The sequence below is a fragment of the Dipodomys spectabilis genome, unplaced genomic scaffold (assembly GCF_019054845.1).
Source record: "Dipodomys spectabilis isolate Male_0828 unplaced genomic scaffold, ASM1905484v1 ptg000067l, whole genome shotgun sequence".
In the NCBI taxonomy this organism is placed as follows: domain Eukaryota; kingdom Metazoa; phylum Chordata; class Mammalia; order Rodentia; family Heteromyidae; genus Dipodomys; species Dipodomys spectabilis.
Window position 1 is genome coordinate 5,754,753 of NW_024870744.1, and position 19,364 is coordinate 5,774,116.

General features: G+C 55.5%; 2 protein-coding genes across 5 annotated transcripts in view; one reads left to right on the forward strand and one right to left on the reverse strand.

Moving 5' to 3' along the window:
* Positions 1-231: 231 nt before the first annotated feature.
* Positions 232-8,939, forward strand: Cel (carboxyl ester lipase). Its single transcript, XM_042681100.1, has 11 exons — positions 232-320; positions 2,859-3,009; positions 3,087-3,209; positions 3,373-3,570; positions 4,168-4,298; positions 4,444-4,551; positions 4,889-5,006; positions 6,564-6,750; positions 6,936-7,139; positions 7,999-8,196; positions 8,535-8,939. The coding sequence occupies exons 1-11, from the start codon at positions 255-257 to the stop codon at positions 8,857-8,859; spliced, it is 1,809 nt and encodes a 602-aa protein (XP_042537034.1). The 5' UTR covers positions 232-254; the 3' UTR covers positions 8,860-8,939.
* A 4,605-nt stretch (positions 8,940-13,544) lies between these two features.
* Ralgds (ral guanine nucleotide dissociation stimulator) overlaps positions 13,545-19,364 on the reverse strand; it is a 44,860-nt gene continuing 39,040 nt past the window's right edge. For all 4 annotated transcript variants that reach the window (XM_042681162.1, XM_042681161.1, XM_042681160.1 and 1 more), the window contains exons 11-18: positions 19,164-19,250; positions 18,452-18,484; positions 18,105-18,226; positions 17,795-17,890; positions 17,375-17,576; positions 16,975-17,217; positions 15,793-15,907; positions 13,545-14,551 (exon numbers count right to left, since the gene is read on the reverse strand). In XM_042681162.1, the coding sequence (XP_042537096.1) occupies positions 14,376-14,551; positions 15,793-15,907; positions 16,975-17,217; positions 17,375-17,576; positions 17,795-17,890; positions 18,105-18,226; positions 18,452-18,484; positions 19,164-19,250 (1,074 nt within the window). In that variant the 3' untranslated portion in view covers positions 13,545-14,375. The remainder of the gene's footprint in view (positions 14,552-15,792; positions 15,908-16,974; positions 17,218-17,374; positions 17,577-17,794; positions 17,891-18,104; positions 18,227-18,451; positions 18,485-19,163; positions 19,251-19,364) is intronic.

The window sequence follows — 19,364 nt, forward strand, 5'->3', positions numbered from 1 at the left end:
CACGGCCAGGTCCCCAGCCCTGGCAGCCCTCTCCACCATCTGTGCCATCTGACTCCGCTCCCAGGTAGGCTGTACCTGCACAGGTACATTGTGGGCACCAACCAGGATGCCTGGAGGGCAACCTGCCTTGGGAATGCGGGGCCATCCTGCACCTGTGCCTGTGTGTGCGCATGCGCAGGAGCAAGACCTTGACTCCAGCCCGATAAATAGCTGAGGCCCGACTGAAGAAGGCCACCCAGAGGCAGACACTCACCATGGGGCGCCTGGAGCTGGCCGTCTTGGGCCTCACCTGCTGCTTGGCAGTGGCAAGTGCCGCGAAGGTAAGCAAGGACCCTGCCGGAGGCTACTGCAGGGCCAGTCCATCCCCCTGGGAACTGGGGATGGGGCCTAGAGGAGAGAGCACCAACAGGCAGGTCAACCAGAGCAAGACAACCCACAACCCCCAGCATTCCCCAGGCTCTGGCCCTACCCAAAGACAAAGCATGCACAACTGAGTTTGAATGTCAGGTAAATGGAGCCATTTTTGGTATAAGCCCATTTGGAACACAGGTATACTTAAAAAAAAAAGTCTAAGTGGAGCACTGGTGGCTCATGCCTGTAATCCTAGCTACTCAGGAGGCTGAGATCTGAGGATTGCGGTTCAAAGCCAGCCTGAGCAGGAAAGTCCTTGAGACTCTTTTTATCTCCTGAACCACTGGAAGTGGCACTGTGGCTCAAGTGGTAGAGCACTAGCTTTGAGCTGAAGAGCTGAGGGACAGCGCCCAGGCCCAGAGTTCAAGCCCCACAGCTGGGAGGAAAAAAGTCCACTATTGATGTGAAATTTCAGTCTGCCTGGGCCTCTTGAAGTTTCCATGCCAACTCTGGCCACCTTACTGACAATGTCCCACCAAGGCCAATGTGTCCCCATCTTCTAGACTGGCAAGTAGAGGTCTGGGGCAAACCAGTGTTAGTTTGCAGGGTGTCTACTTCCTATTCCCAAATAGAAATCCCAAACTTGGTCTAATTCAAACCAGGAGTCTGTCTTCTGAGCAGCCTCCATACCCTGCTTCTCCTGAGAGAGTGAACCCCACCTGGAGTGCCCCACAAAGGGCTTCCCTAGACTGTTGTCCAGGAGGCTGCATCTGTAGTCTGCCCTTTGCACTTCTGAGTGAGAGCTTGAACACACCAACAGCCACAGCAAGGTGGTGTTTTGTACCTGTTTCCACACCCCTGTGTTGCCCTTTCCCCATCCTGAGACCCTCCCCCACCCCCGCCCACCCGAGAGCTGCCCTTTGAGCCCAGGGGGGAATTAAAAAAAAGGAAGAGTCTCACAGACTTTCCTGCCCGGTCTGGCTTTGAACCGAGATCCTCAAATCTCCTCCTCCTGAGTGGTTAGGATTATAGGCGTGAGCCACTGGTGCCCGGCCTCACAGACACTGCTGGAGACAACCTCCCAGTGCCTCTGGTGCTGACCTGGCCCTCTGCCTCTCTCAGGGGCCTGGGGGCTGGAGCAGGGAAGCTCAGGTGCCTGGCTCAGGGATGCTTGGGGCAGCCAACAGGGCTCCTTCTGGATGCTTCCTCTCCAGTTCCCACCTGCTCCACTCTCCCAGCATGGCCAGGGCCCCATCAGCCTGGACTTCAGAGGGCTGCAGGCCTCCAGCCACATGCTTTCCCCCACCTAGAGCCTGGCACGGGTGACAGGCAGGAAGCCACAGTTCCACTGCTATCTGGGCAGTGTCGCTCTTACCTGTCCTAAACAGAGTCAAGAGATTGGACACTGCTTCCCAGTGGGGTGACTTGAAGCAGGAAAGCCTGTGAGCCTCAGTGGGTGGATGAGCACCTGTCTGCAGGCTCCTCATTAAAGACAGCTAAATTGGCCCCTATGGGACAGTTCAGTGTCCCATCAGGGACAGCTGATGGGCCAGGTGAAGTGGGGGACCCACCAGGGAGGGGTGTGTGTGTGTGTGTATATGTGTGTGCATGCGCGCGCGCGAGCATGCGTGCACCGGTTCTGGGGCTTGACAGAGCCTTGTACTTTTTTTGTTGTTATTGTTGGTCGGTCGTGGGGCTTGAACTCTGAGCCTGGGCGCTGTCCCTCAGGTCTTCAGCTCAAAGCGAGTACTCTATCACTTGAGCCACAGCGCCACTTCTGGTTTTCTGAGTGGGTTTATTGGAGATAAGAGTCTCACGGATTTTTCCTGCCCAGGCTGGTTTTGAACCGTGATCCTCAGATCTCAGCTTCTTTAGTAGCTAAGATTACATGCATGCGACACCAGCACCCAGCCAGCCTTGTACTTGACTTTTTGCTCAAGGTTGGTGCTCTATGCTGGTTAATCAGACAGAAGAGTCTCACTAATTTTCCTGCCCAGACTGGCTTCGAACTGAGATCCTCAGATCTCAGCCTCCTGAGCAGTTATAGCAGTTAGAATTATAGGTGTGAGCCTGTCAGGTTAGGTAAAGGGCCCCCATGAGAGGTTCAGGGCTGGGTATGAAAGCCAAGTATTACTACCACTGCCCACAGCTGGACAGGCCCTCCAGCCGATAGCCACCAGGCTGTAAGAAACAGTCATGGTCCATCTTACAGATGGGGAAACTGAGGCTCCAGGTCTCATCTCAGGGTCCATAGCTGGAACCTAGTTTTCATCCTGCTGAGTGAAAAGAGGCTGAACTGGCTTCCTGTTGATGCAGGAATGTGACACCTGGGGGGGGGGGGACAGGGGCAGCAAGCCAGCCCCCAAACACAGGACAAGTGTCACGGGCCTATGAAGCTGTTTCTGTGGGGCCTGTGGGACCCCTGGGGCCCGCTGTGCTGGCTGGCCACTCTGGATCGAGCCGGCCAAGGCTGGCCCCACCCAACCCTGCTACCACTCTCGTCCCAGCTGGGTACCGTGTACACGGAAGGCGGTTTTGTGGAAGGCGTCAACAAGAAGCTCAGCCTCTTGGGTGGGGACTCTGTGGACATCTTCAAGGGCATCCCCTATGCCACCGCCGAGACCCTGGAGAACCCCCGGCGCCACCCTGGCTGGCAAGGTAGGGTGCTGGGTGCAGAGCCAGCTGGGGGTGGCGGGGGGCTGCCCTCCTCACACCAGCCCTTCCTGCGGCCACAGGAACCCTGAAGGCCAAGGACTTCAGGAAGCGGTGCCTGCAGGCCACCATCACCCAGGACAACACCTACGGGGACGAAGACTGCCTTTACCTCAACATCTGGGTCCCCCAGGGCAAGAAGCAAGGTCTGGCTCCCCGCTCCTGGAAGCCCCTGATCAGAGCCCGGGGCCTTGCTCTGGGTTGTGTGCCCTGGGGAGGGGAGGGGGAGCTCCCACGGCCGCGCCCAGTGCTGGGGCTGGACAGAGGGCAGGTAGGCGCCTAAGGTCACCCACTTGCTTTCCCTCACAGTCTCCCGAAATCTGCCTGTGATGATCTGGATTTACGGGGGTGCCTTCCTCATGGGGTCCGGCCATGGAGCTAACTTCCTCAGTAACTACTTGTACGACGGGGAGGAAATCGCCACTCGTGGCAACGTCGTTGTGGTCACCTTCAACTACCGCGTGGGCCCCCTGGGCTTCCTCAGCACTGGGGATGCCAGCCTGCCAGGTTCGCTGGACACCTCTGGCTGGGAAGGGGAAAGGGACAGCCAGTGTGCAGGACACTGTGAGCTCCGAGACCAGCAGAGGACACGTCTAGCTTCTGACCGCTCCACAGGCAGGAACTGAACTGTGCGATACAGGAGCATCTTGAAAGCTGTGAAGGAAATCAAAGGGGCTATGGGACAGACAGAAAGATGCAGAGAGAGGCCCAGGGCAGGGAAGCCAGCCCAGTGAGACAGAATGCTGCACAGAGGCAGAGATGAGTGGATATGGCGATGCAGGACCAACAGATGGCGGCAGGGAGGAGGAGAGATGAGCGAGAGGCCTGGTCATCCTGCTCCCCTTCTCTGTCTGTTCCCCTCCAGCACGGCACCATCCCCAGCCTCCCAGAGACCCACCACTGGCCATCGTGAACTCTCGCGGAGTCTCAGTGTGGCCCAGGGCCATCGTGAACTCTCGCGGAGTCTCAGTGTGGCCCAGGGCACTTTTCTCTCATTCACACCAATGGCACCTTGTGTGCCCACTCTGGGCCGCTCACCTCACCCATCCTCCAGCCCCGGCCCGGGGACCCAGATGAAGGCTCACTGCCATCTCTTGCCCACAGGTAACTATGGCCTTCGCGACCAGCACATGGCTATTGCCTGGGTGAAGCGGAACATCGCAGCCTTTGGAGGGGACCCCGATAACATCACCATCTTTGGGGAATCCGCCGGAGGCGCCAGCGTCTCTCTGCAGGTCTCGGGCTCCCTGAGGGGGAGGGCTACTCCCGAGGTTTGGGCAGGAGACAGCGATGAGGCTGGAGAGACTAGGGGGAGGAGAGTGGGGACTGGAAGGGACAGGTTGGGGTGCAGCTTGGTGACAGGACTTGTGGGTGCTGCAGACCCTCTCCCCCTACAACAAGGGCCTCATCCGGAGAGCCATCAGCCAGAGTGGCGTGGCGCTGAGCCCCTGGGCCATCCAACACAACCCGCTCTTCTGGGCAGAAAAGGTGAGTGGAGGGCTGGCTTAGCAGTAGAGCACTCGCCTAGCATGCATGAAGCCCTGGGTTCCATTCCTCAGCACCACATACACAGAAAAAAGCCAGAAGTGGCACTATGGCTCACATGGTAGAGCGCTAGCCCTGAGCAAAAGAAGCTCAGGGACAGTGCCCAGGCCCTGAGTTCAAGCCCCAGGACTGGCAAAAAGAAAAAAGAAAAGGTGAGTGGAGGCCCGGCTCGCGGTCGGGTGGGGACCTTCTTGTTTCCCATCTCTGTCCTGGCTTCTGGCCTTGCCTGATTACCAGCCTCACCGGCTGTCTACTTGCACCCTCCCCCCCCCACCCCCAGATTGCAAAGAAGGTGGGATGCCCCACAGAGGACACCGACAGGCTGGCCAGGTGTCTGAAGGTCACCGACCCTCGCGCCCTGACGATGGCCTACAAGTTGCCGCTAGCTGGCCTGGAGTGTGAGTGTGTATTCAGGGCTAGCGGGGGAAGGGGGGACGACTCCATTGCCAGGCAGGGCCCAGAGAAGAGAGGAAGGTGCCAGGCCTGAGATCTGGCCTTGTCCCTAACTCGCCAATGTGCTTGGCCGGCTGCCACCGTGGGCTGGCAGGTCTCAGCTGGAAGGAGAAAGGCGCCCTTCTTTCTTCCTATTCTCTAGTGAGAAGCTGGTGAACGTGTGTCCCACACGCCCGGCAGTGCACGCACCTGCAGTGAAGTGAATACAGTTTCACGGGGATTTGTGGACCCGAGGGCCTTAGTGCCAGATGGCCACTCAGTCTTCCCTCCCTCATCCATTTGGCCAACATTTGCCGGCTGTATACTGTAGTGTTTGGCAATCTTAGCTGTGGACTCCATCAGCAAATCCTTCCTGCTAGTTCATGCAGTGTGTGTGCGTGCATGCGTGTGTGTGTGTGTGTATGTGTGTGCGTGTGTGTGTGTGTTGTGTTGTGTGTGTGTGTGTGTGTGTATACAGTGTCAGTCCTGGGGGTTGAACTCAGGGCCTTAGCTTTTTCACTCAAGGCTATCACTCTACTACTTGAGCCACACTGCCTCTTCTGGTTTCTGGTGGTTTACTGGAGATAAGAGTTTCACAGAGGGCTGGGAAGGTGGCTCAGTGGTAGAGCGCTTGCCTTGGATGCATGAGGCCCTGGGTTCAATTCCTCAGCACCACATAAGCAGGAAAAAAAAAAAGCCAAAATGGCGCTGTGGCTCAAGTGGTAGAGTGCTAGCCTTGAGCTGAAGAGCTGAGAGAAAGCACCCAGGCCCAGAGTTCAGGCCCACAACCGGACCCCCCCCATTCCTCCCCCTCCCCCCCAAAAAAAGAATTTCACGGACTTTCCTCCCCCGCTGGCTTTGAACTGTGATCCTCAAATCTCAGCCTCCTGAGTAGCTAAGATTACAGGTGTGAGCCACCAGTGCCCGTCTTACACCAACTATTTTGTTTGGAGCTCAATTGCAGGAAAATAGCCAGTGCTGAGCCTAAAGACAGCCAGACCCTTCACCTGCCCCTCGCCAGTGGTCTGGTCTTCTAGGGGCAGTCAGGAGCTCTAGAAGGCACACACACACCTTGCATAATTTTTGGCTAACAGACCCAGGAGAGGGTCTGGCCTCCTCCATCAGTCCCCTCCAGCTGCTTCCAGATGTTTCTAGCTCCTGGGTTAGTCCCAATGGGAGAAGAGGGAAGACAGCAAGGGAGCAATGTTAAAGCAAGAGGGCAGACCTAGCCCACACAGCTGGGCTCTTGGGCCCTGTGGCACTGTCAGGGCACACTGTTGATGGTCACAAATGGAGAAAAGTGCCACTGGCACCTAGGGGGTCCAGGCCAGGGGTGCTGTTCACCGTCCTCTATGCACCTGGATGGGCCTCTACCCCAACACTGGGTACCCAGTCCACAAGGTGCCAGGTGATGGGGCTGGGAACCCTGGCCCAGATCAGAGAGCGAGGTCAAGGCTAGCTCCAAGAGGCCATGGGACAGGGCCAGGTGGACACTAGAAGTAACTATGATGTCTCATACACAGACCCCATAGTGCATTACCTGGGCTTTGTCCCTGTGGTCGATGGAGACTTCATCCCTGATAACCCCATCAACCTGTACGCCAATGCTGCCGACATCGACTACTTAGCGGGCACCAACAACATGGATGGACATCTCTTTGTCACTATTGACATGCCAGCCATCGACAAGTCCAACAAGGACATCACGGAGTAAGCAGAGGCCTGGGACTGGGATGTGTGGACAACTGGCCAGGGATTGGCCTCAGGAGCCTTGGCTTGGAGGCAGGAGGCCTGAGGAGAGAGAAGGGGAGTGAGGAGGGCCCATGCTGGGGTGGGGCGCAGCGCCCTCCCGTTGGCTGTGAAGCTGGGCCTCATGCTTGCTTGGTACCCTGCAGGGAGGATTTCTACAGGATGGTCAGCGGCCTCACCATCGCCAAGGGGCTCAGAGGTGCTAGTGCCACCTTCGACATCTACACCGAGCCCTGGGCTCAGGACCCATCCCAGGAGACCAAGAAGAAGACTGTGGTGGACTTGGAGACTGACGTCCTCTTCCTGGTTCCCACGGAGATAGCCCTGGCGCAGCACAAAATGAATGCCAAGTGAGGGTCTGGGAAGCCAGTGGCTCCCTGGGAGGTCTCTTAGTTAACTGAGCAATCAGTTGAGCTCTGAGCTTCCCATTTTCAAGGCAAGGGAAACTGGCTCACGTCTGGAATCCTAGCTAACTCAGGAGGCTGAACGCTGAGGATTGTGGTTCCAAGCCAGCCCGGGCAGAAACGATTGTGACTCTTATTGCTTATTAACCAGCAAAATGCTGGAAGTGGAGGAATGGCTCAAATGGCAGAGCTCCAGCCTGAGTGAAAAAGCCAAGGAAGAGTTGCAAGGTTCAAATCCTCGTACTGGTACATTAAAAAAAAAAAAAGACAAGGAAAACTGACAAGGGCATAAATCTTGTTCCATCAAATGAAAAATACAAATTCCCACAGAGAGGAAAAGGAAATCTTTGATTTAGGAAGAAGCTACCTCTGTATGTTTTTGTAGAGGTGGGATACAAACCCCATGAAATAGGTACAGGCCATGAGTTCAGTCTGCAGCTGTCGGTCCCTTCCCTGGGAATAAGAACCCCATTTTTGGTCTGGGAAGGTGGCTTAGTGGTAGAGTGCTTGTCTAGCATGCATGAAGGCCCGGGTTCCATTTCTCAGTACCACGTACATAGAAAAAGCCAGAAGTGGTGCCATGGCTCAAGTGCTAGAGTGTTAGCCTTGAACAAAAAAAGCCCAGGCCCTGAATTCAAGCCCTAGGACTGGCAAAAAAAAAAAAAAAAAAAAAAAAGAGCCCCATTTTCCTTGTAAGTCTTGGGGGAATTCTCTAAGCCCACTGGGCCCCGCCCCGTTCAGGGCTCATCCTTGGGCTGGGGAGCCCCATGCACACATCCTGCCAACCTAGGCTCTTCCCCTTCAGGAGTGGCCGGACCTACTCCTACCTGTTCTCCGCCCCCTCTCGGATGCCCATCTACCCCAAATGGATGGGGGCGGACCACGCAGACGACCTGCAGTATGTGTTTGGCAAGCCCTTCGCCACGCCCCTGGGCTACCGCACCCAAGACAGGACCATCTCCAAGGCCATGATTGCTTACTGGACCAACTTTGCCAAAAGTGGGTAAGGTGTGGGGTCGAACTCAGGGCAGAGGACAGCAGACTGGGGGACCACCTCCAACCACGGCCCTGTCGGCCTGGAGTTCAGCCCTGTGTCCTAACTTGCTGAGAGAATTTTTGGCAAGTCACTTAACCAACCCGAGCTACCATGCCCATTTGTACATGAGGCTTTAAGAGCTGCTGACCGGAGCCACACACCCATGCTCTGCTCAGCAGGGTTGGGGCAGCTCAAGGGATTGGGGCAAGCCGGGCATTCAGGCCCGAGCCTGAGCTGGCTAGGAGCCCAGGCCCCCGACTGCCCAGCAGTCCTCAGATCCTACCTAGCTTCTTCCTCCTCTTCAGGGACCCCAACATGGGCCACTCGCCTGTGCCCACACACTGGTACCCCTACACCATGGAGAACGGTAACTACTTGGAGATCACCAAGAAGATGAACAGCCAGTCCATGAAGGAGCACCTGAGGACCAAGTACGTGCAGTACTGGAATACGACTTACCAGGAGCTGCCCACCATGCCCCCGGAGGACAACTCCCAGGCCGCCCCGGTGCCCCCCGTGGATGACTCCCAGGCCGCCCCGGTGCCCCCCGTGGATGACTCCCAGACTGCCCCCGAGCCCCCAGCAGACAACCCTGAAGGAGCTCCAATGCCTGTTGTCATTGGCTTTTAGTGTCTCAAGAGTCTTGGCCCCAAGAGGCCATGAGGGTGGGACCCAGCCCCGCCTCCGGAATAAAACCTCAGTTCTCTCCATCTCCATCCAGCGTCTTTGCTCCTGAGATCCAGGCTGGAGGAAGGAGGGGCCCCCAGTCCTTACAGTCACAAACACTCCCCCTTACCCGCCCCCCCCAGCCCCTCCGCCAGCCCATCATCTTGGTCAGTCCCCAGGCTCTGAGGAGCCGACAGATTCAGAGAAGGTGAGTGTGTGACGAGCACTTACCCAGCATCCTTGGGGCCCAGCGGGGTGAGGTCATGATGTCCGTGGTGAAAGGCTGGAACTTGGCTCAGAAGTGGGAGGGCCGGGGCTGGGAAGGTGGCTCAGCGGTAGAGCGCTTGCCTTGCAATGCATGAGGCCCTGGGTTCAATTCCTCAGTACCACATAAGCAAAAAGAAAAAAGCCGGAAGTGCTGCTGTGGCTCAAGTGGTAGAGTGCTAGCCTTGAGCTGAAGAGCTGAGGGACAGCGCCCAGGCCCAGAGTTCAGGCCCCACGTCCGGGCCCTCCCTCCCCCCCACAAAAAAAAAAGTGGGAGGGCCACTGCATTATGCATGCAACACGTCTTCCTTAGCACAAAACGGGGGGGGGGGGGGCGGGAAGGAGTTTTGGGGTTTCAGGCAAGGATTTCATCTTAGGGAAAGCCTTGGCCGAGGTCCACAGAGAAGATGAGGAAGGCCAGGTTCTTTTTGTCCACAGGCAATTCTCTTCTCCCACAGGATTTTTTTTTTTTTGGTCGGTCATGGGGCTTGAACTCTGGGCCTGGGCGCTGTTCCTGTGCTCTTCAGCTCAAGGCGAGCGCTCTACCGCTTGAGCCACAGCACCACTTCCGATTTTCTAGTGGTTTATTGGAGATAAGAGTCTCTGGACTTTCCTGCCCAGGCTGCTTTGAACTGTGATCCTCAGATCTCAGCCTCCTGAGTAGCTAGGATGACAGGCGTGAGCCACCGGCGCCCGGCGTGAGCCACCGACGCCCGGCTTCTCCAACAGGTTTGACCTGTTTGCTGTCTCTCTTTCTCAGTGCTAAATTCCACAGTATGAATTTGAAATCTATACATTTCTAATCTGTAGTCCAACACACCTGGAATCCAGTATTTCTCATCCTCCAGAACCGTGGAAAGGCAGCCTTCAGTCAGGAAAACTTCTTGTTTTTTTTTTTTCTTTTTTCTGTGTGTGTATGCCAGTCCTGGGGCTTGAACTCTGGGCCTGTCTGTTGTCCCTTGGCTTTTTCAAAATCTCATGGCAGGCACTCTGCCACTTGAGTCACACTCCACTTTTGGCTTTTTGGTGATTAATTGGAGAAAAAGAGTATTTAAAAAAAAGAGTATTTAAAGTATTCTAGCTTCTGCTGTGGATGTCTGGTTTCATTCCACGGTTGTTGGAAGAATATTCTGCACTATGTCAGTCTTTTAGAATACATTGGGCTCATTTGTGGCTTCCCATGTGGGCAGCCATGGAGAATGTTCTGTGAGCATGTGAGAGGCACATGCACTGAGCCGTGGCTGACCTGTGTGTTCTGAACACGCCTGCCTGGTCTAACTGGTTTGCAGTGTGTTCAAGTCATCTGGTCTTCTGCCTGGTTCTTCTAGCCACTATTGGGAAAGTCTCCAACTCTTGTGTTTCTTCTCTCCATCATGCTTTTCTTTTTTCAAGTTTTTTTTTTTTTTTTTTTGGGTCCGGTAGTGGGGCCTGAACTCTGGGCTTGGGCGCTGTCCCTCAGCTCTTCAGCTCAAGGCTAGCACTCTACCACTTGAGCCACAGTGCCACTTCCGGCTTTTTTCTTTTTGCTTATGTGGTGCTGAGGAACCGAACCCAGGGCCTCAGGCATGCAAGGCAAGCGCTCAACCACTGAGCCATCTTCCCAGCCCAAAAGTTTGTGAAACTTTTTTTTTTTTTTTTTGGGGGGGGGGGGTGTCTGGTTGTAGGGCCTGAACTCTGGGCCTGGGCACTGTCCCTCAGCTCTTCAGCTCAAGGCTAGCACTCTACCACTTGAGCCACAGCGCCACTTCTGGCTTTTTTCTTTTTGCTTATGTGGTGCTGAGGAATCGAACCCAGGGCCTCATGCATGCAAGGCAAGCGCTCTACCACTGAGCCACCTTCCCAGCCCCTCTTTTTCAAGTTTTTGCCAGTACTGGGGCTTGAACTCAGGGCCTGGCCGTTGTCCCTGAGCTATTTTTTTTTTTCCCTGAGCTATTTTTGTGCTCAAGGCTAGAGCTCTACCACTTGAGCCACAGCTCCACTTCCAACTTTTTGTGGTTAATTGGTGATAAAGAGTCTCATAGACTTTCCTGCCCAGGCTGGCTTTAAACTGTAATCCTCAGATCTCAGCCTCCTGAGTAGCTAGGATTACAGGCATGAGCCACCAGCACCTGGCACTTCATATATTTTGAGGGTGTTTATATATCTGGACATGATACATTTACAGTTGATGTATTTTTATAATGAACTAGAGCTTTTTACCAAAATACACTGACTTCCATGTCTCTTGCTACCTTTCTGATATAAAATATATCTGCCTGATAATGTAGTCATTATCCAAGCATAGTTTTTCTTGACTAGCTTCTTTTTTTCCATCTTTTTGTGTCTTTGCACTCAAACCAAATCTCCTTGAATATAGCATAAGTAGTTCATGTTTTTAAAGATCTGTTTTGCCAGCCTTGGCCTTTTTTCCTTTTGGTTAGTCCTGGGGCTTGAACTCTGGGCTTGGGCACTGCCCCTCAACTCTTCAACTCAAGGCTAGCACTCTACCAATAGAGCCACAGCACCACTTCAGTTTTTTGGTGGTTATTTGGAGATGAGTGTCTCACAGACTTTCCTGCCCGGGCTGGCTTTGAACTGTGATCCTCAGATTTCAACCTCCTGAGTAGCTAGGATTACAAGTGTGAGCCACTGGTGCCTGGCCCTCTAAGCTTCTTTTGCTCAGGGGTGGCATTCTATCACTTGAGCCACAGCACCACCTCCAGCTTTTTCTGTGTATGTGATACTGAGGAATAGAACTCAGGGCTTCATGCATGCTAGGCAAGCACTACCACTGAGCCACCTTCCCAGCCAGACTTGGCCTTTTAACTGAACAGCCTAACCCATTTATAAGTTACGGAGAGAGGCCTTACTTCTGCCACTTGGCTTTGTTTTCTGTAGGTCTGTCACGTTTCTGTTCCTCACTTCTTCCATCACTCTTTGTGGATTTAGTTTTTTCAGTGCAACCCCAGGTTCCCATGCATTTAGGCAAGTGCTCTTATCACTGAAACGCATCCCATGCCTCTAGTTGAGTTTTTCTTGTTGTTGGTCATAGGGTATGAACTCTGGGCCTGGGCGCTGTCCCTCAGCTCTCTAGCTCAAGGCGAGTGCTCTACCACTTGACCCACAGCATCACTTCCGGTTTTCTGGTGGTTTATTGAAGAGATTCATGGCTTTTCCTGCCCAGGCTGGCTGTGAACCATGATCCTGACATCTCAGTCTCCTGAGTAGCTAGGATTACAAGCGTTAGCCACCAGCACCCTGGCTCTTGTTGAGTTTTTCTAGTGCATCATTTTATTCTATTTTTCTTTCCTTTTTTGGATACCTTCTAGTTATTTTCTTAGTATCTATCTTTGAGATTTCAACGAATACTTCACATTTATAACAAGCTAGTTTGAGTAATTCCATCTTAGTTGCTCTTAACACTCTTTCATTCATTTCCTTTGTGATGTCATTGGCACAGATTTTTTTTTTTTGGTCCAGTCGTGGGGCCTGAACTCTGGGCCTGGGCACTGTTCCTCAGCTCTTCAGCTCAAGGCTAGCGCTCTACCACTTGAGCCACAGCGCCACTTCCGGCTTTTTTCTTTTTGCTTATGTGGTGCTGAGGAATCGAACCCAGGGCCTTGAGCATGCAAGGCAAGTGCTCTACCACTGAGCCACCTTCCCAGCCCCTATTGGCACAGATTTTTAATCTTTATAAAATATTGTGCTCTTGATTTTTATTTTTTTTGCCAGTCCTGAGGCTTGAACTCTGGGCCTTGGAGCTATATACCTGGGCTCATTTTGTTCAAGGCTAGCTCTCTACCACTTGAACCACAGCACCACTTCTAGCTTTTTCTGTGACTAACTGGAGATTAAGAATCTCTTGAACTTTCCTTCTTGGGCTGGCTTCAAACTGCAATCCTCAGATTCAGCCTCCTGAGTAGCTAAGATTACAGGTGTCAGTCACTGGTGCCTGGCTAACATGATTCTTTTTCTTGTGTCAGCACTAACACTTGAACTCAGAACTTGGGCATTGTTCCTGAGGTTTTTCACTAAAGGCTGGCACTCTACCACTTAAGCAGCACCCCCATTTCTGGCTTCTTGGTGCTTGATTGGAGATAAAATTTCCTAATGACTTTCCTGCCTGGGCTGGCTTCAAACCACAGTCCTCAGATCGCATCTTGCAATAGTTTTTATTTATTTATTTTTTTGTCAGGCATGGTATTGAACTCAGGGCCTGGGCACTGTCCAGAGCTCTTCTGCTCAAGGCTAGCACTTTACTACTTTGAGCCACAGCACCACTCCCAGTTTTCTGGTGGTTAACTGGTGCCCAGCTTGTAACAGTTTTTATTAGAACCTGAAATGTGATTCTCTGTCTCATCATTAATACACCGGAATGAAACAAGAAAGCCACAATGACCAGGCTATAGTAGAAACAAGATTTTAATATAATATTCAAGTCTAACATTTTCTATTTACAACAAATAAATATTGCCCCACCCCAATCCGTAAACATTTTTTCTTTTTATACAAATGTCCAGACATCCTTCCCCTCCCCCAAACTCCCCGCTAACCTCAAACCCCTGACTCGAGTGGTATCATACAGCCCAGGATGCAGTGGCAGATGGCATTCCAGTGGCATGTGATTGGTCACCAACGGGACTGTCCGTACTGGCGGGGTGAGGAGTGAGGTCTATGAGCGGCCTTGGCTCTCGGCTCCAGGGCCGAGCTGGGTTTCGTGGTGGGGAACACTCCGGCACTCTGGGCTGGCTCTGAAGGTGGAATCTTTGGTGCAGCCTGAGAAAGGCTAGAGCGGCAGGAGGAGGGGCAGGGACCCCCAGGAAGTGCACAGGCCAGGGCCCGTGAGCAGGAGAGAACTGCAGTGGTCAGCCTTGCTGGGTGAGAGGTGCCCGAGGGTACGGGTGGCAGTGATTGCACCTGGGAAGGCGTCAGGCAGAACACGGAGGGCAGAGCCTGGGGGCAGGCACGGTACCGTGCCCTTGGCAGCGCTCCTTGGCAAAGGTCAGCTGGTCCTCTGGCTCCAGAGAGCAGAAGGCACCTAAGGCAGCAGGTGGTCCCCGAGGCCAGGTCAGCCTGCCGCATGGCAGGTGTCAATCCCGGCAGGAGAGGTTTGAGTTGAAACTGGAGTCTGGGGGTGGCCTGGGCTGGCAAGGTGGCAAGGAAAGTACCTGCGTGGCCTGGGCCACTCGAGTCTGGAAGTACTTAGCCCCTGGCCAGTCCGACCCAGGGAGATGTCCTTAGAAGATGCCCTTGGCAATCTTGAGTCCCTTCTGCTTCACACGCGGGAGGGTAGAACTGGCTCCATGCTTGACCTTCACCCCCTTGCTGAAGGTCCGCTTCCTTAGGACGAAGTCATAGTTGGCAGTGGAGTTCATGGCATAGAACACGTTGGCATTTTCTGGGATCCTCAGCTCTGGTGGAAGAGGGACAGAGTGCCAGTCAGCAGGACTGACAGGGACTGGGACACACCAAGCATCTGAGAAGCTTCCACACACCAGACCAGGCGTCAGGCAGGATGCTGCCCTCCCTGTGGTCCAGTGCCAGCAGCATCAAGGGCCTGGGATGCCTGCCTGGGAACAGACTCTGCTGAAACCTATCCTGTCTTGCTCAGGAAAGAACTTGGGACTCTGGCTGGTGCCAGCTCCTCCTGGAGGGGCACAAGGGATTCCCCTGCTGCCTCCTCACTCCGGCCTTGAGGATCCGGACCTCCTGGCACAGCCAGCTGTCCAGAATGCATAGCACCTGCAGGGAGCACTGTCCTACTGAGCACCAGGAGGGCTCCAAGGAGCCCCATGGGGCAGGCCTGGACCCAGGCCCTCTGCACAGCATGCATTCCAGGGCCTCCACCCAGTGAGGCCCCAGCACTCAGCAGCACTTGCCTTTCCTGCAGGCTGTTCCTCCTCCCAGTCCCTCTGGCCACGAGTCTCCTGTCAACTACGGCTACCCTGCACTCACCTCCTGCCCACATTCTTGTTTCTCATCCACCATCATTAGTCTGGCTAGGCCTCTCACTTCCTTTCCGGGAAGAAGGGAACCCATGCGGCCTGCACCAGGAGAAGGGTGCAGGAAACTAGCAAAGGCTTGATGACAGGCAAGTGGCAATCAATGCTGATGGTCTACGAAAAGGATTGCACAGCACAATCAGATGACTGTGAAGACAGTGAGCGCTGGCAACATACAGTGATGTTCATGGCCCATGTGCACCTAGTATATTCTTATCTCTCCTGGCTATTCTGGCCTTCTAATGGGCTGAGGACATAGGCAGAGGATTTGAACCTCCAAAGCCACCCAGACCAGGCTGCCTGGCTCGGGATGTTCTTGATTCTGTCTTCCATGCTCCTGGATCACATGCGTGGGTTGTAACATGTGAGACTTCATTTCACATAGGTGCCATTCTTTCTGAGCATGCATTTCCAGGCTTAGCCATTCCGATGGCTGCCTTCTCTCCGCCACTCACCAGTGCTCTCTCTGCACTGTGTGTTCCTGACCCAGGCAAGAGTGGGGAGAACCAGCACCTGCTGAGACAGGGGGCCGGGCAGTGTCCACCTTCATGCGGCAGCCATGTTTTCTGAGGCCAAGCTCCCTGAATCTGGGGCTGTGAGTACTGCTGACCCTCATGGGTCATTTCCCTCACTGTGTGGCCCTGTGACTCACTGCGGTCCTCCGAGATGACTTGCACTAGCTCATAGTCATCTGGATCGTCCTCGTCCAGGTGGTGTTTGTCCATGGCCTTGCGGATGACAGTTGGGGCCTTATCTTGGCTGGTCACCTGGGTCAGAGCGGGGAGCAGGACATCAGGGAAAGGCCCTTGGAGTGGCACTCTGGGGCCAGTGGGCACAGGCTCTCCAAGGCTACCTCTGCACTAACACAGGCCTCACTGCCTCCTGTTCCTGAGCCTGGCCTCTGTGGAATGAGGACAGTACCTCACCCCCACTCCCGTGACAGCTTGCCCCCTCTGAGTGCCCATCTGGGAGCTGGTTACCCCTCAGGGAGAACAGGATCAGGGAGCCAGGGGAAAGGACACACACCAGACTCTCCCCAACCCCAAGGGAGGGAAGAGGTCCAGAGCCCGGGAGCAGGGCCTCCTAGCAGCCAGGCCCGCTCTGGGCTGGAGGCTGCAGGGGTGGAGGACAGGGCTGCAGCCTTGTGCAGCTGCCCTGAGGCTCTGAGCAGAGCACACAGCAGGACACAGCCTCCCTGCTGGGGTCTAATCACAGCCTTTGTGGCTGGTGGCCAGGAGGGGACTGAGCAGGACAGTGTGGCCTGGACTCTCCATGAGGAAGCATGAGGAAGGAGAGGCTACAGATGATTGGGGCACCCTGGAGGGCTTGCAAGAGGAAAGAGGCTTCTCCACTGGGCCAGTTCACTGGGTCAGATTCTGGGCTTAATGCTGAACAACATCTCAGTGCTGGCTACCTCTTGGCCACCTGCCTGCTTTGGCCTCTAAGCCCAGCACAGATTGGATTGTGACTGCCGCCTCTCATGGAGTTGGCTCAGCAACTCTGCTCCAATCCTAGGGGATACTGCATCCTCCAGGGGGAGTCAAGGTCACAGTTCAAAACAGCCCTAGGCAGTCCTGGGCCCTCACCTGGCTGAGTTCTGCTCCTTTCCCTGGGGCCTCCTCACTGCCCCCTCCCCACAGCTCACTCCTGCCTGGGGACTGGGCACACGGCTCCCATGTCCCCTCCTCTCAGTTCAGGCCTATAGGCCCTGCTGTCTGTTCTTCCCCACCCACTAGAAGGTCAACTCCTGGAGGGCAGGGAGGACATGTGGGACATCCCACAGGGGTGTCCTGGCTAGTGGAGGACACCAGGGGGCGCCAGGCTGCCGGCTCACCAGGATGCTCTTGTACATGTTGCCGTTGTCCACATCCAGGCTCACCCTGATGATGCAACAGTCGCCCACCTGCTGGTTATACAGGGGCAGCGAAGAGCTGTAGCTGCTGACCCCCGACACAGAGCGCTTGTGGGTACGTGTGGTGGCCACAGGGGTGGTGGAGGCTGATGAGGAGGACGTGCTGCTGGAGGCTGAGCTGATCCCTGAGGTTTCTGGGGACGACTGGGAGGCTGACTCCCAGAACTGTGGAGAGAGCAATGTCAGCGGAGCCTCGGGCCTGGCCGGGATGTCCCTGCCCCGTAGCTGGCTGGAGGGGCTTCCCGAGGCTGGGGTCAGCAGCTGGGCCTTCTGGACCCCTTGTCTGGCGCTGCATGGGGCAGCAGGGGGAGGGAGCAGTCACCTTTTTTTCCTGGCCATCAGGGGACTCTGGGACAAAGCTCATGTTGATCTCCTCCACATCGGAGCTGGAGGAGCCAGCTGAGTGCACGCTGAGGGCGTCTGCGATGTCCCCGCTGCTGAGGTAGGGGCCACACCGGAGCTGGTCACAGGACTTGGAGTGGGAACTGCCGCTGGGACTGAGCTCAGTGCTGGGCGCCTGCCGGCTAAACGGAGGGGCAGACTTATTGGGAACTCCGCCCACTCCAAGTCCCCTATACCCTGTACGCTTGGCCAGTTAGGAATCCCTGCCCCTGCCCTGGCCACAGAGCCATTGCAGAGGGTGAACCTGTGCCGCTCAGCCCTGTCACAGGCCTGGGCAGAGGGGGGCGGGCTCCTGCCTGACCATGTCCCCCAGCCCCTGCCCGCCGGGCCTGGCACTTACTCGCTCCAGCGCTTTACAATGGCTGTGCTCTTCTTGGTCTTCAGAGTGTTGCTGGCTGACTCTGAGGGGGGCTCGAGCTCACATGACAGGTTGTAGCTAAGACGGGAGAGGGAGGTGTGAGGCCACCAGGCTCCATGCTCTCTGGCTCCCTCCCAGGGCCTCCGCAGAGGCCTAGGCCCAAGCACCCTGTCAGCACCAGGCAAAGGTTCACACTGACCTACACCTCAGGCTCTCAGAAGGGTCAGGCCACCTGCCCACTGCCCACCCTGGGTACAGCCCACCCTGGCTGCCCCAGTGCCTTCCAGCTCACCTCTCAGCCTCGCTGAGCCGCTCCAGGGCCTCAAACCAGGCCTTGAAGGCTTCCTCGGGCACAATGCTGTAATTGTTGCAGGCTGACTGCAGAAGCTTGATCTGGGCGATCACTTCAAATTCCTGCACAGGGAGAGGGCAGGATGGTGACGGGACTGGGACTTTGCTCTGGGGTCCCCTCCCCGTGCTTCTCATAGCCACACACAGGAAGCTGCCCCAGACCCCCACCTTGCTGCCCAAGGCCCCTTCTCTCTGTACCAAATGTCCTCTCAGGTCAAGGGGAGGTGACAGAGGGAGGGGAGACCTGCCAGGGGGTGCCCGCCCACCCTGAGGGCAGCAGCTGCTCACCTTCCTCCTCTTCTCGAAGTTGATCAGTCTCCCCTAGAAAGCAGACAGCCAATGTGGTTTAGAAAGCAGCCCATTTCCCCCTTAAGGCTGCCATGCAGATGCACTACTGGGAGCTCCCAGCAGGGGGCAGGGTGTGCATACCTGGACTAGGGTGGGCTCTGGGTCCCTGGGGAGGGAGATCTCTTCCCCACTGCCTTCCCCCCATGACCACCACCCCCCCTCCCCAGCCTCCCCCAGTCTTGGGGCTTGAGCTCAGAGCCTTGGCACTGTCCCTGAGCTTCTTTTGCTCAAGGCTAGAACTCTATCACTTGAGCCACAGCGCCACTTCATGCTTTTTCTGTGTATGTGGTACTGAGGAATCGAACCCAGGGCGTCATGCATGCTAGGCAAGCACTCTACCACTGAGCCACATTCTGGGCAGGAAGATCTTGCCCAACACTCGCTGAGGATGTGGAAAACTAGAAGCCCTGCTTGTTTCATGAGCTGCCCCATCCTAGAGGGGCTGCCCACGGATACTACCTGTGGACACTCTGTCCTGCTAGAACAAACCTGCCTACAACCTCTGTGGTCAGGCAGCTGTGGCATTTAGCACGTGGGCAGCCTGAGGCTCTCCTGAGTGTTGGCTCCTGGGCCAACAAAGGAACTTTCTCCTTCTAGGTCTCAGAATCTACCTCTCAGCCCTAGGTCCCTCCCTGGCCCTGGGGTCACTTACGTATAGGTAGTCCTTCATGGCCGTGTCCAGCATCACCAGGTCAGTGAGGAACGTGCCGAGGTAGGGGACGGTGCCCTGGATGACACCCTGTGGCATTGAGTCGGTGATAAGCAAGGCTTCCCTGCCAGTCCCTGGGGTACTCAGGGAACCTATGGACACCACTGTCCAGAGGCCTTCCCACATCAAGGGTTATGTCTCACC

Bases quoted from the DNA above. Each gene is read 5' to 3' on its own strand.
- Cel (XM_042681100.1), top strand. From the start codon at position 255: ATGGGGCGCCTGGAGCTGGCCGTCTTGGGCCTCACCTGCTGCTTGGCA. The intron at 5,007-6,563 runs GTGAGTGTGTAT...TCTCATACACAG, and splicing joins GCCGCTAGCTGGCCTGGAGT to ACCCCATAGTGCATTACCTG. The intron at 8,197-8,534 runs GTAAGGTGTGGG...CCTCCTCTTCAG, and splicing joins ACCAACTTTGCCAAAAGTGG to GGACCCCAACATGGGCCACT.